Genomic DNA, 14,949 nt, shown 5'->3' with positions numbered 1-14,949 from the left:
GTGATCTAGGTCCCTAGAAAGCCTGTCCCTCCTCCAGCCTCTTGATGAGTTCTGGAAAGGCAGCTCGCCTTGGGGAGCTCACCTGCTTGATGGGAATGACAAGGAAGGCGCCGCCGCCCACGCACTCGGTCACCACCGCAATGAAGCTGGGGTTCACAGCGCAGAAGTGGTTGTCGTGGACACTGCAGGTGATGGGCACACAGTCGTAGCACTTATCCCTGCTGGCAGCTTTGCCATACACGTGGCGGAACTTGGAGCTGCTGTACTGCGGGTGCCACGACATCTGCAAGGGGAGAAACACAATGTCCCAAGGCATAAGGACAGGCCAGGCTTGCAGAATCCCACTCCCCTCTCCCCACCACAGCCTCACCCTCCCCACTTGGGCTGCTCACACCAAGCCTCAGCCAGCAAGCTGTAGACATAGTTTTCTCTGGTGTTCACCCCTTTGCCATAATCCTGTTACACATCTCTGATGGATAGAGGAGAGTGCAGGGATGAAATGACAGCTCTCAGCATCACCAGCCAGCTGGGCTGTGCATGTGTCAGCAGTCCCTATCATTGGGGCAGGGCCACATGGCAGCAAGTTTAAGAGGAGATGAATTCTGGTAGGATAGAGCTCAGGAAGCATGCAAAATACAACATCTTGGATAAGGAAAACCTGAAACATGGTGAGTGAACAAGCCAGTCTGGATGCATGCTTTGTTTAGCCCTCAGGTGGTTTAGGACCAAAAATTATTCCGAATTTTGCTCACATGAATGGTTTGATAGATCATAGGAATAGTTACAGCCACTTGTTGATGTTTTTTCAACTGACAATTATGTTCTGCGTGTCTGGTTTGTAACCGCACTACAGCCCTCTGACAGACAGCATTTTAAATGTGTTTAAATGACACACATAAAGCATGCTAAACACAAGAATCCCTTCTCACAGAGAGCAGTGAGGCTTAATGGAACTGATGTAACATTTCATAAAATCATAGAGTCACAGAGTCATAGAATGGTTTGGGTTGGAAGGGACCTTGAACACCATCTAGTTTCAACCCCCTGACATGAGCAGGGACACTTACCACTAGACCACATTGCTCAAACCAGCCTCGAACAGTCAGGAATGGGGCATCCACAGCTTTTCTGGGCAACCCGTTCCAGTGCCTCACCACCCTCACAGTAAAGAATTTCCCCCTAATATCTAATCTAAGTTTCCTCTCTTCAGTTTGCATGCATTACTCCTTATCCTATCACTACAGTTCCTGACAAAGAGTCCCTCTCCACCTTCCCTGTAGAACCCTTCAGATACTGCCAGGTTGCTGTGAGGTCTCCACTCAACCTTCTCTTCTCCAGGCTGAATAGCCCAACTTTCTCAGCCTGTTTTCATAGGGAAAATGCTCCAGTCCTTTCAGCAATTTCATGGCCCTCCTCTGGACTTGCTCCAGCAGTTCCATGTCTTCATTATGTTGGGGGCACCAAAACCATATGCACTGTTCCAGGTGGGGTCTCACGAGAGCAGAGGGGGAGAATCCTGTCCTTTGACTGGCTATTTTCAAATAGGAAATTACCAATGTTGGTCAGAAAAGGTAATTAAGACTTTTAAATCCTGCTCCTCCCACAGGATTTAGAGAGCAAAAGGCATATGGTGAGTGTAGTGAGAAGATTCTACTGCCCATAGGAAAAGAAATGCAGATCAGGCAGGAAGGTTATGGGTAGGGAGCACTTCGCACAATAGCTGGGAATACAGGCAAATACTGGCAGAGGGCATGGGGTAGTGGGTTCAGTTCATAAACTGTAGTGGTTTGGTACAAAATACCCGTTACTTAATTATTTTCCTTCTGTGAGATAAGGAGAAAGCAAAGCAGGCACAAAACTTAAAAGAATATAAAAAAGTTTAATAACAGACCAAAAAGAAAGGGAAAAAAAAAGTCAGACTAAACCTTCAGAACACTTCTCTTACCCACCTTTCTCCCTTCTCCCACTGACAACGTAAAAAGACAATCCTTGAGATTTTCAGTCAGTTTACCACCTCTATAATAATCTTTTCTTCAGTTCACTTAGGGAGAGGAGTCTCTCTTGCTCATGCTATGGAGACATCTCCTCAAGAAACAGTTCTTTCATGGCTTCAATGTCAGAGCGAGACAGCTGCCCGGGTTGGTTCTCTGCTCACATGTGAGAGTCCCTTCCCTCGTCTTACAGCTTTCCCCACAACTGCTTTCGAGTTTTCAATCATGAGCTAATGGGGTACCATTTTAAGGATGAGCTGTTCAGAAGCAAAGGTTCTCTTCACCTATCTCTGGGAGCATCTTCATCTCTAGGAACAGACGTCTTCTTTTCCCTGGGAGCAAGGGTCTTCATCACTTTCATCTCTCTCTGTTCAAGCTTCTCATCAAATCACAGCTACTTCAACATTTGCTTATTTCAGCACAGGTACTTTTGCTCACAATTGCAGTTTGAATGCTCCACCCCCCCATGCTTCCATGAAATTACGATGGGTACTCTGGTGTATCACAGTCCATCACCATGGCTTTACAACAGAATTTCAGCTTCTAGGTTTGAAGCTTCTTCCTCTTTCTCCTGTCTCAGGATTTCAGCTCTTCCTTCTTCACTGACTTCGGTGTCTTTATGGTGTTTTTTTCACATGCCTTCACCTTTCCTTTTCCTCTGACTTGGGAGAAGTCTGCAGGCTTCATCTGTTCTGGAGGGAGTTTACAACACTCCAAGGGTTAATCTCACCGGGCCCCGCAGCTGGAATTCCCTTATCGCTGTTGGCCACACGCTCTTTGCCGGGCAGCACCTCAGATGAATTTCGGCCGCACTGGGTGAGGGCCGGCCTGGCTGAGCCGCACCACCGGGCTGCCAGCATGGAGCAGGGCTGCAGGGGCCAGCCCGCACAGAGCAGGGTCACGGGTGGAACAAGGCTGCATGGCTCCGGGTGGCTGTCTCCTGGCCAGCCTGGCCTGCACTGAGGGGCTGCTCCGGGTGTCCAGCGAGCAGAAGCGGCTGAGATCTCAGCCGAGCCGTGTCACAGCCAACCCGGCCGGGCTGCACCGAGCAGGGCCTGGCCCAGCCCCACTGGGCCATGCGGGCCCCCCCGGTTACCTGTCCAAAAGCCAGAAGCAAGAGAGCTTTCCCAGGCTTTGTTCGTTCTTAAATGTGGATCACAGAGGTGTGTCAAGCTTCTTAAGCGGCTTTAAAAAGTTGCCAATATTCAAACTGGCCAGTTGATTGGTTCTACTGGGTCTAGAGGAAGCTGTAAGCACCTCTTTGCAAAAGAATCACTTCCGTGGCTGATGGAGCCTTCTTTAACTAAAAACCCAAACTGTGCTAAACCATGGCACATGGTTTTGTCCCTTATTGACCTCTTTAATGTGCCTTTGGTGAACAGTATTATCAATGATACCGGATCAACAATACTCCAATTTGACAAGGGAATCCACCCAAGTAGCTTTTGAGCTGCAGCAAGGCTTAGACAGCTCTCTCACATAGTTGAAGGGTGAAGGGAAGCATGCATGCACTCAATGGCAGGAAGCCAAGTGCATCATCACCTGACAAGCAGAGGTCTGAGCAATTCTAAACCAAAATGTCCATGTTGCTGGCATGGTCATGCAGCCTCCTGAGATGACTATTAAAGGCTAAGAAACGGGATGGCTTGAGGCTGGGAAGTCCAGCTGGAGCTTTACAAGCACTCATCAATACAAAGACCCACAAAGTTCACATTCTGTGTCACACTGGAAGATTCAGGCTATGAACAGTACTAGGACACAAGTTCTATCCTATTTACTGCCTCCTCCCAATCTACTGACACAGTTTGGAGCCAACCTCACCTTGGACAAATACACATGCCTGTAACAGTCCTGGCAGATCAACAGTGGCTTTCAGAACCATCTTTGTTGCTCTCTTTTACCTTAGCATGTTTTACCTATGTTAACCCTGCATTTGTCCATATTTTTAGCTGAATGTATCTCTTCTGCAGAAAACATTAGATGCAAAGGATCTTGGATACAGTGGGAGCTGCCTGTCCCAAACAAAAACACAGAAATGCAAGTTATCTGGAAAAAAAAGCAGCAATCCTGAAAGCTAATCTTGGAAGAAGGGATGCTCACAGGCAGAAAGCAAGCTGAGGTTATATGCAACTGACTAGCTCCCCAAACAGCCCCAGAGGTGCAGTGTTCTCAAACAATTTCACGCTCATTACAGCTTTAGTGGTTAGGTTTACTCACACTGGTGGGGGGGGGGGGTCACTGTATTGTCCAGATGCAGCAGTTGCTTGTTACAGCAGTACCATTATCTTTCCAAAAGGAAATTAATTGCCTGGCTGCAAGGAACTTCTAGCTACACTGCTTTTGAGTTGGGAGAGAGTGCATGGTCTGACGTTTCAAGGCTCTTCTGGAGAAAGGAGTCACCAAGCACATGAGAGCAATTACTGAGAAAGCCAGGACTCTTAACCTAGAGAAGTTCAGAAGGATCTTATCAATGCATACCAGTATCTCAGAAGAGGTAGTAAAGAAGACAGAATCGAGTCTCCTCAGCAGTGCCCAGCAACTGGACAAGAAGCAATGGGTACAAACTGAAACTCAGAAAACTCCACTTATATGCAATGGAACGCTTTTTCTCTGTGAGGGTCATCCAACACTGGCACAGGTTGCCCAAAACATTATGGAGTCTCCATCCTGGGAGGTGTGGTCCTGGGCAACCTTTCAGGTTGACCCTGCTTTGAGAAGAAGGGTTGGACTAGATGATCTCAAGGGATCCCTTCCAACCTCAATTATTCTGTGATCCTGTGATTTTAGGGCCGCTGGATCTCAGCCATGTGTATCTTGTACTGCCCTAAAAATGCCACTGCCAGCATACCAAGATGCACACCCACAGAGGCAGACTTTCAACCCAATAAACCTGATGTGTGCCTTGCAGGCTCAGCTTTCTCACCTGTTCCTCTGAAAGGAAGTGATGACAATAAATTTCTTCCTCATTCATAAAAAATGCTGTTTGGAGAGGCAACTGCTTTCAAAACAGTGCAAAGAGCAACTGGTGTAAGGAATGGGAGGGGAGAAAGTATTTTCAGTAAGTAAAAAATATTTTGTCAGTAAGACAGGATTGGTTTTACATTGCAAAAACTGACACTATCATCTCCAAATAATTAAACGACAGATTTGTGCATTTTATGATGTCTGAAAATTAAATGTTTTGCATGGTCTCTTAACAATATTACTCTAGGATTACAGATTTGCCTGCAACATTGTACTGGTTTTGCATGGCTTGGTTTTTGGTAGCAGGGAAACTACAGGGGTGGCTTTTGTGAGAAGCTGCTGGAAGCTTCTTCCATGCCCAGCAGAGCCAGTCCCTGGTAGTTCCAAAGATGGACATGCTGCTGGCCAACGCTGGGCCAATTAGAAATGATGATAATGCCTCTGTGATAACAGATTTAAGAATTCAAAACTAAAAGGGGTTGCAGAGTTGTAATTGTGACTAGAGAAGAGTGGAGTGAGAACATGTGAGGAGAAAACTCTGTAGACACCAAGGTCAGTGAAGAAGGAGGGGAAGGAGGTGCTCCGGGCACTGGAGCTGAGATTCTTCTGCAGGCTGTGGTGTAGACCATGCTGAGGCAGCTGTGGCCCTGCAGCCCATGGGGATCCATGGGGATGCAGAGATCCACCTGCACCCCATGGAGGAGCCTCACGTTGGAGCAGGTGGAGAGGAGGCTGTGATCCCATGGGAGACTCATGGAGAGAGGGGCCCTGCTCCCAGGCTGGAACAGCCTGTCCTTGGAAAACTGCAGCCCGTGGAAGAGTGACCCATGCTGCAGCAGTTTGAGGGGGACTGGTGCCCGTGAGATGGAGCCACGTTGGAGAAGTTCATGGAGAACTGTCTCTCATAGGAAGGACCCCAGGGTGCAGCAGGAGAACGACTCCTCTCCCTGAGCAGTGGGATGAACTGACCATAGCCCCCATTCCCTGTCTCCTTGCACGGCTGGGGTAGGAGGTAGAGCTGGAAGGAGGGAGGGGTGAGCAGGAGGTGTTTTTAAAGGGTTATTTTATTTCTCATTATCTTGTTCTGATTTTGTTAGCAATAAATTCACTTCGTATCTCTAAGCTGAGCCTGTTTTGCCCATGATGGTATTTGATGAATGATCTCTCCCGGTCCTTAATCTCAGCCCAGGAACCCTTCATTAAATTTTGTTTCCTCTGTCCAGCTGCAGAGAGGAGTGAGTGAGCAGTTTTGGTGGGTGCCTGGCATCTGGCCTGGGTCAACCCACTACAACCATGCATGACATGTGTGAATTCTGGATGAATTTATCTTGGTCCTGGACAAAATAACCACATGGAAAAAGTGAAATATGTTTGAGGAAACCCAGACGTATGGTAGCCTAATCCAAATCAAACTGAGAGCACCCTCTACTCTGGCACCACAGTATTTTGTGAAAGACTCACAGCAGCAGAGTCATCCCCAATAGTGTAAAAACTCAAAACTTTGTCAATGCTTTATTCTACCATTTCTCATCTTTGATATCCTTAGTGTTTTTGATATCCCTGGCAGTGCCAGGAGCAGACCAGGAAATTATTTTCCTTACATCCTGGGAAAGGCCTGAAAGAAGATTGATGGGCACCTTATCTCCTACAAATACCAGTTTTTGGGTGCGGCTCCACACACTGCTAGGAGGTGACCTCTCCAGCACACACTCCTGGACTGCTTGTGGTCTGGCACCTTCAGCCCCATCCACGAGCTGCTTTCTCTTGCTCTGAGCAGAAAATTAATGCGGGCGGAGGATGGGAATTATGAAAACACAAGCAAACAAACAAAAGACCACAACAACAACCAATCACAAAAATCATCCAAAAACTAGAACGAGGCACTTGAGCAGAATCAAATCACAAAGAGTATCTGATGTGGGTTAAAAAGAGCACAAATGATAGGCGTCACATCACATCTGGAAGGAGGGGAATTGGAGTGTTTTGGCAGCAGTGAGATCTCTCACTCTGCTCACCCAGGGAACTACAGACAGGCGTAGCTATGAGGCAGAGCTTGCTTGCCTCATTCCCCTATGAATAGACATGCACCAGAACACTTGGGAGCCAGGATCTCGATGCATCCCGCTGCTGATTGCCAGGAAGGTGACTCAGTTTCTACTTCCCAGGTGCACAGAGCAGGACTATGAGGTACCAGGCCCCCATTTGCCAAACAAATGCCAAGGGCTCAGCATCGTGACTCTTCCAGAGCCAAGAGTGTCCACTGCCACCCATCCCAATTCAACAACGAGCTTAGCGTTGGTGACAATTTTTCACTGACTTTATACAAGGGGAAAGGCTGAACAACCTCACCACTTACCAACCCGGATGTTCTCTTGGGTATTTTCTTTCCTTCCAGGCATATTCCCTATTCTGAAAACACCAGCAAGAAGTAAGGTAGGTTGGCTTTGTGCTGAAGTACCAAGTTCAGTTGTCTGTATTTCCAGGACAGAAACAATATGTAACAAGTGTGCAGACAAGAGGATGCTGTATACTGCATGCTCTCACTCCACTCCACTGGCCTGCACTGGGATTTCTGTTCAGCTTGTGCTTCAATCACCAGCAACATGAATACTAGACAAAAGACCTTCAGCTTTGGGCACTGCTCTTGAGGATGTGTCAGAGAGGTAGAGGAGAATTCAGGGTAGAACTCTGTGGATCAGTGATCAAAGGTGTGAGATCTGCTAAGAAATCCTAAAAACTTTGAGGTGGAGATGAAGGAGGGAAGCCATGACAGTAGGCTTCAAACAGAGCAAGTTGGTACAAGGAGGATATAAATCACCTGCTTTCAAAGTCTAGGGGAGACAAGAAAGTCGAAATACATGTGTTTTAACTGCATCAAAGAAGTTTCCAATTAGGCAGCAGCAAAACTTTTATCAGTCATAGGAGTGGGAGAGAGAATGGCATTAATCTCTCCTGGCATTTCCCAGGCAGAGTCAATAAAAGCCTAGCAATGACAACAGAGCTACAGCTGCTCATGATTTGGACAGAAAACAGACTCACAGAGATGGAATAGAAATCAGATAATAATTTTAATTTCATGTGCAGTAAGTCTGCTATGTCCGGAGTGTGGCAGGGCTATACACCCACTCATTCTGGCTGCACTAACCCACTCAGAAGTGCATCCAGTACCTCAATTTTAAGCAATTTTTGGTTGCAGTACTTAATGCAAAAATTTCAGTTTTTAACATCCAGGGACAAAGCAGCTGAATCAGATATAGCTACTTGAGAACAATCTGCTTCATTATGGTACCAAGAGCTGCGCTGCAATTCAAGCTCTTTAGCAAGGGCCATCATTCCAACCATTAACTGGCCAGAGTAGCTCCTGCCAAATATATCACTCTTCAGGGTTAAGGGCAGTATAATGGTAGATGAAAGCCAAAAGTTTAATATCAGTTTGTTTGTTTGATGCAGAGTTTGAGCTGAAACCTTTTCCACTGCATTGTAAACACAAGTAGGCCCTATTTCCTTGAGCTTAATCTCAGCAACTCTGTGAGACTGCAAAAAGGACTTGTAGAGGGACGAGACCACCCCATCCAGATACGGACCTGAAGATAATGGTGGGGAAAAGGGGTGGCACCTTCAAAAGCACAGATCACATGAACATCATGGTAAAGGAAGGAAATGGATACATAAAAGCATTCAAAGCAGCACAAAACACTACCTGAAGAACTCACAGGAGCTGAACAAGTCCAGCGGGCATAAGGAAATTCTCCTCTTGGCTAGGCCACATGGAGCTGCTTCAGGAAGGTGTCTGAGGTCTCTGGCACCAAAACATTTTTTAAGCTAACCAGGCTGGAAATCACCTTCCTGTTTGCAGACAGCTGATTTCGGTGCCCAGAGCTGCCCATGGCCCATCCCAACACCCATCTCCATGGGACCACGCTCCAGACGTGAGCTACACCCTCTCTCCACCTCTTACACAGCAGGGCCTGGCAGCACCCAGCATGTGTCCACCCAACACGCATCCATCAAGACACAAGTCCTTGACCCCTTCTGTCCCCCATGTCAATGTTTCACTGACTCAAGGCTGCAGAGGAAGGAGGCTCACAGCTGACTCTGGTAATACAAACAGGCATTCTTCGCCATCAGCTGTAAGATATTCAAAGCCTTTTTTACAAGTTTCATACAAACTAAGCCTGTGCAAGCACAAGATCACTGCTTGTAGAGCATCACATTAGATGAGTCTTGTGAGTCTCTCACAAGAGTGTATTACAGTTTTGGCATGGAAGCAGGGCACATAAAGTCTGTGTGGATTGCAGAAGCAGCACTCGATTAAGCCAATGCAGTACTTTTAGTCCAAATAACCGTTTGTAAATTCTAACAGAAAGCTCCCCAGCTCTGTCTGCCTTCAGGTAAGCAAAAGAGGGACAGACTGCCTGTCTCTGTTCCTGTTCTCTGGATCATATGGGCCATTCAATGAAGAGTTGCATTGGATGATCCTTGTGGGTGCCTTCCAACTCAGAATATTCTGTGAAATCTGAGAAACACTACTGCAGCAATCAAAGAACAGACAGAGCTCTTCAGGAGACCAGAATCTGGCACAGCGTCTCCTGAAAGGACTTGAAACTTGTACCTTTTCCCCATCCAAACCCACAATGAGATACCTCACACTCCTCAGAACACCTGGGCTCAGAGCCTTCCAGTTCATAGTGCACAATGGTTCCAGTGCACAAATCCATCATGTGTATGGTACATGCCCCATGCCGAACAATTGTTTTCTGTTCTCTTGTGCTGCACACCTCTGAGCAGGGTAGAAACTCGTGCCAACAAATTAATAATGGTTATCTTTGCTTCACACTCCCCCAGCTTCGTGCAAGAAGCCTCCCTTCTCCTCAAGACCTGTTCTCCACATGGTCTATGTTGCATTCCTGCATGAAAGCTGCCCTGGCATTGGGAGATGCAGGCTGAAATCCAGCCAGACCTCTGGAGACCTAGTCCTAGTGCACTCCTGGGGAAAGCACATAACATGACAGTCTACCAAAAAAACATTTAAGTACTGTTTTCTATTGTTCTTAGGCAGGTTTCCAAACTGCCTATACCTCTCATGACTCTGACAAGCACTCCAGATGTTCAGGTGATCTAGCCTGACAAGTTGGACTCTTTCTCCTGTTTCCTTACTGAATCAAGAGAATTTACAGTTCTGAAAGACTTTTCAGAGGTCTCAATCTCTCAAAAGTTAGAGGTAAGTTGAAAAGCAGAGAGACCAACAGAAAAAATACACTCTACCCTCATTCCTTCTCTTGTATGCAGGGTCAAAAGACATAAAAATGGGAGAAAAGAAGGAATGCCAATGCTAGTAAGGGGGATATTGAAAGTAATAATGAGCATTTCAATTTCATATGCCATTAAAACTTCATTTCCCTTTTCACCTTCTCTTTTGGAATGCTAAACTTGTATTGCATAGGTAATGCCTTTTCCTTTTCAGCCTTCTCATTTTTAAGTGATGTTTCTATGGCCAAAAAACCCATAGGGGCAGCCTTGCAAGTCTTGTGAGACAACTGTTTGCAAGCATCCAAGGAGAATGCCACAAGAGATTCAAGCTTTCAACCTCATGCAAAAAAAGCAGATGGAAAGTGGCACAAGGATATACAGCTAGAAAACTCCTGAGAAGATACACATCCTCTTCTCAGTCCTCTACCACCAGTCCATGAAATAAAGTCTTTACCTGCACTCAGCTCCAAGTAATAAAATCAAACAGAAGTAAGAATCAATGTCATTCCCAGAATCTGCCTAGATCCATTAGTTTCTCTGGTCCCTTCTCTCCTTTTTTCTTGAAATCATCCATTAGTTTCATCCTTCTCCTGTCCTGCTAAAATGTTTCTCCTCCCCTCCACTTTTCTTCGACACCACTTATTCCCTCAAAATTCATTCCTTCCCATCCAAAAATGAATAATGTAACTTGATGCCAAAAGGTAAGAAGAGTCACTCTGGGAGACTCAAAAAGCCCTTTCAGCTATCTTGTCTCTGCCAATGACAATTAGACAACGCTTACATCCAGATGACAAGAACAAGATGTATATGAAGTCAGCTTCAGTACTGCCTCACACTGAATACCAAGCTACGTATTGGAAATGGGGGATACATTCCAATTTCCAGTACCCCAGGACTTGTAGAAAGGAAACAGTTAAACACATCATTTTAAATGAGGCAGTTAAGTAGTGAAGTACTATAATAAATAATGAAATACTGCTGGTTTTCTGCCTGAGAGCCAGCTACATGCATTGCAAATTTCATGACATGGCTCCATATGGAGCAAACTGTACAAGAGAACTCCATAAAAACTACCTCCCCTCTCCTCACTCTACTGCCCCCACAATAGATTTATGCTGAAGCAGGAAGACATGTGCTACTTGCTTCCAAACCAGGCTTCTGCATTCTTCAAACAGGCACAGGGTCCTGGTTTCCGTGTCTCTGCTTTAAACACACAGTTGTCCCCTCTCCTGATCAGAGAGGTGTGATTCTTGCTGCATCTTGCTTCCTGATGAATGTTGGCAGAGGAATATCTGTCTGCTAAGCAGGCTGCTCCAAAGCCTTCTGCTCTTGCCTAGCCAGCATCAGGGCACAGCTGGGAAGCAGTGCAGTATGTACCTCACACCAGCAAGGTTAATGTGTCTCACACATCCTGCAGGAGACATCTGTCACCTGCATGGGACACACTAGCAAGACTCACATAAAAGCACCTTCACTGGTTTTAGCAGCTGACTAATCAACTAAGACAACTAAGTCCCAGGTCCACACAGCTGGACTGGGACAGTTTTGGCAAACAAAAATACATCACATAATTGTATTTCCTCTGAATAATGCTACTAATGCTTCTTTCACAGGGCAAAGATCTCTCTCCCCAGGACCTGGTACTGCAACCCTGCTCCCGTGGTTAAGCAAGAGCATTCAAAGAGAGGCACTGAAAAAAATTGTGTGCAGAGGAACTTCTCACTTCCAGACAGCTTTAAAACCTTCAACTTCACATTGCTCCAAATGCATTCCTCACCCCTTATTCTTGCCTTATGCAAAGAAAAGGCTTCCGGCTGCAACCCTGACAGGAGCACAGTGATCACAAAGCAAGTAAGCAATGAGAAAGGTGTCTGTTTGTTGTGTTAGTCTGCAAGGTGCCACTGTTTAAGTACAAGCAATAAGTGCAATTTCCTATCCCATGTGTCCCCATTTGCCACCAGCTTTCATGGCAGTGAAAAGGGCTTCATTAGAAACAGCAGAATGGGAAAAACATCCCTCTTGCTAAATCACGTATTGTAGTAAGGTGTCGTTTTCTTCAAGTAGCATGCACTCATCCCAAAACAGTTTTGGAGGACAGGACAGACTCGTGCGAACACGGACCAGGCTCAGGCATGAGCAGTCAGCCCACTGGAGCACAGTCCAGTCATCATTTGTTCTTCCCCACACCAATACTATTCCCAGGTGATTTAACCAGACCTCATCTTGCTCCCACTCTCCTCTTTTCCCTTTCATGCGAAGCAGCAGTAAGGGACAGCTTTATCACAGATACAAATTAACTTTCTGGCTAAGGGAAAGGCATCCTCAGTGACATATCAGTGTAGCTGCAGCTTTCTCCAGCTGCACCTTGCAAACTCCCAGAAGAGAGACTCCCTCAGTTTCCTGGTGCCCTGCACTGTTGGTGTGACCCAGCCCACTGCGGGGCTGGGGCAGCGAGATGCCAATCAATCCCAGCCCCTCCCCTGGATCGAGTTCCCCGAAGAGGCAGACTCAGGGGGTGGGTTGAGGGGCGGCTCAGAAGCCTACGCTGTGCCCGGGTACAAGCTGCCTCCCCCGGGTCGGGAAAATTCTCCGTTCCTCGGTTGTTCGCTGGTTCTCTGTTATAACCCCCGCCTCTCGGTCCCCCCCACCCCCGGTGGTTCCTGCTACATTGTATCCTCCCCCTGGTTTGTAACTCATTGGTTGTTTTCCCCTTTCACCAGGGTTTTCAAATTCCCTATAAAACTGAGGGCAAGCCTCAGGGGAGCATCCCATCGAATTCCATCCCTTCTGAGCTTGTTCGGGTTGCGAAACTTCTGACATTAAACCTATTAGAAGCCAGACCAGAACAGCCTCTCTCTTCCTTTGTCTCCGAGCAAACGTGAGCCGATCCCATCGGCTCCTGCCGTGTTCCCTCTGCCAAGAAGCCAGCCAGCGAGCTCAGCCAGCAGCTCTTTTCCTGATGCCAAAGTCGCTTCAGCACAGAAGAACGCAGCTGGACTCTCTCTGATCGAGGGCTCGCCAGAGCTTGTGCTTCGAGCACAAGAACTGCGCTACTGCACCACCTTCTTTAGGCTGACCTACCCTCACAGGCTTCTGCCCACACTCTCCATGCGTGACCTGGAGAACCAGCAGAGCAGGGAGTACTTTCAGGAACACCTACCTCTTGCTTCCAGAGAGGACTCAGGAGCAGCCAGAGGAAAGCCAGTGGGGCTGGCCTTGTGACTCTCTCAATCACAGAGCTACAAATTATATGTGTGTACTCCCAAATAATAAGTTGTATGCAGGGGGGGAGGCAGTCCCTGGTTTGCAGCCTGCAAAGAAACTAGAGGAGACCCCTCAAAACACCAAGGTAATTACTGTGCTGCCAGGTTGGTTGAAGAGTGGGTGGAGACTTTGACAAGACATCCTTTTGCTTTATTGGTCTGGGACAACCTTTGTCTCGACCTTCTAGCAGATCTTGCTTCCCCATGAGGAAGGTCTGTATCATAGAGGCAAATGATCCTCTCTTCTGTCCTCTCCTGCTTGGTGACACCTCGTTTATAACAAGATCTTCCCATGAGAATGTACATCAATAAATCAAGGCCAAGCCCTCAATACAGCCATCCAAACTTTGTGTTGAAAGGGTCATGCTGTCCCTTCTCATTTTAAGCATTCCTTTTCTCAGGTTGTGAAAGCTTTTGGGTAAAGCTGTGTGAAATACACTGCTGTCCCTATGGAGAAAATATTGCTAAGAGCTGATCTTGGAGACAAGCTTTTAACAAATTATCTCTTCCAACACCTGGTAGTGGTACTCCATGGGCCACCTTCCAGTCTTCTGGTACTGAGGAGGCTGCTCACTGTTGCACCAGGAAGATGCATGCATCACAACAGATCTCCTGCTTTTCAGCTCCTTTCTTAAAGGAAATGTGAAACTTTTATTTTGCCAAGAGAAGGCAGAAAGCATAAATAGTAACTGTAACTCTGTTGTGTCTCTGGAAGTAGTTCCAAGCACAACTGAAGAAGTTTGTTGCAAAGGAGCAACCGAAAAAGCAGCAGGGACACTGGGAAGACTGAGGCATTGAATGCCTTCTTCACCTCAGTCTGATGCCTTGAGAGGCCACCTAAAAACAGAGACTAGACAGGAGTAAGGGAATAAAGGTAGGTGTTTATTTGAATGGCCTTCAAAGGTACACCCTGGGAGCCAGAGGCTACTGCCAAGATGGATCCCAAGATGGATGACAGGTCATGAGTTCTTCACACTTTCATAGGTCTGGTTTATTTGCATACCAGGTTTAATTCTCCAATTAAAGCTTCAGTTAATGATGTAATTTTCCCAAGCTTGCCCCCCCCCTTTTGAGGCTTTTGGTTTATACTTTTTGGGCCTAGGACGGTCTGAGTGTCCTTGGACAGCAGGCTTGGAGAGGCTTTGTTGTGTCTACCTAGCACAAGAGAGCAGACGTTAACAGGCTACAAGAAACTTCAGAGTTACACACTAGGCAGTACAGGACTTGAAAAATATGAAAGTAAAAACCTAAGGCATCATTTCCCCCCTTTAGAGGCTTGACAAGGCCTCTATCTTGTCAAGATTCTATTCTATTCTTTACTGCTATGATCAGGTACCCTGATCTGCCATCAGGTACCCTGGAGCCCTGAGAGATGCAGAAAATCCAAAGCAAGGAAGACAGACCCTTGTTGGAGGAAGATCAGGTCAGGGAACATTTAAACAGAGTGGATATGGACACTCCTAATGGAATGAACCCACAGG

At 46.7% G+C, this 14,949-nt stretch overlaps 1 protein-coding gene across 4 annotated transcripts in view; it reads right to left on the bottom strand.

Moving 5' to 3' along the window:
- Positions 1-14,949, bottom strand: part of CORO2A (coronin 2A) — a 57,762-nt gene that overhangs the window by 21,691 nt on the left and 21,122 nt on the right. For 3 of the 4 annotated variants that reach the window (XM_069001641.1, XM_069001644.1, XM_069001643.1), the window contains exon 2: positions 83-283. In XM_069001641.1, the coding sequence (XP_068857742.1) occupies positions 83-283 (201 nt within the window). Of the gene's footprint in view, positions 1-82; positions 284-1,949; positions 2,713-14,949 lie in introns of those variants that run through there. The other variant, XM_069001642.1, reaches the window with a different exon arrangement.

This window comes from Aphelocoma coerulescens (assembly GCF_041296385.1).
Source record: "Aphelocoma coerulescens isolate FSJ_1873_10779 chromosome Z unlocalized genomic scaffold, UR_Acoe_1.0 ChrZ, whole genome shotgun sequence".
Lineage (NCBI taxonomy): Eukaryota > Metazoa > Chordata > Aves > Passeriformes > Corvidae > Aphelocoma > Aphelocoma coerulescens.
This window is presented reverse-complemented; position numbering and strand designations above follow the sequence as displayed.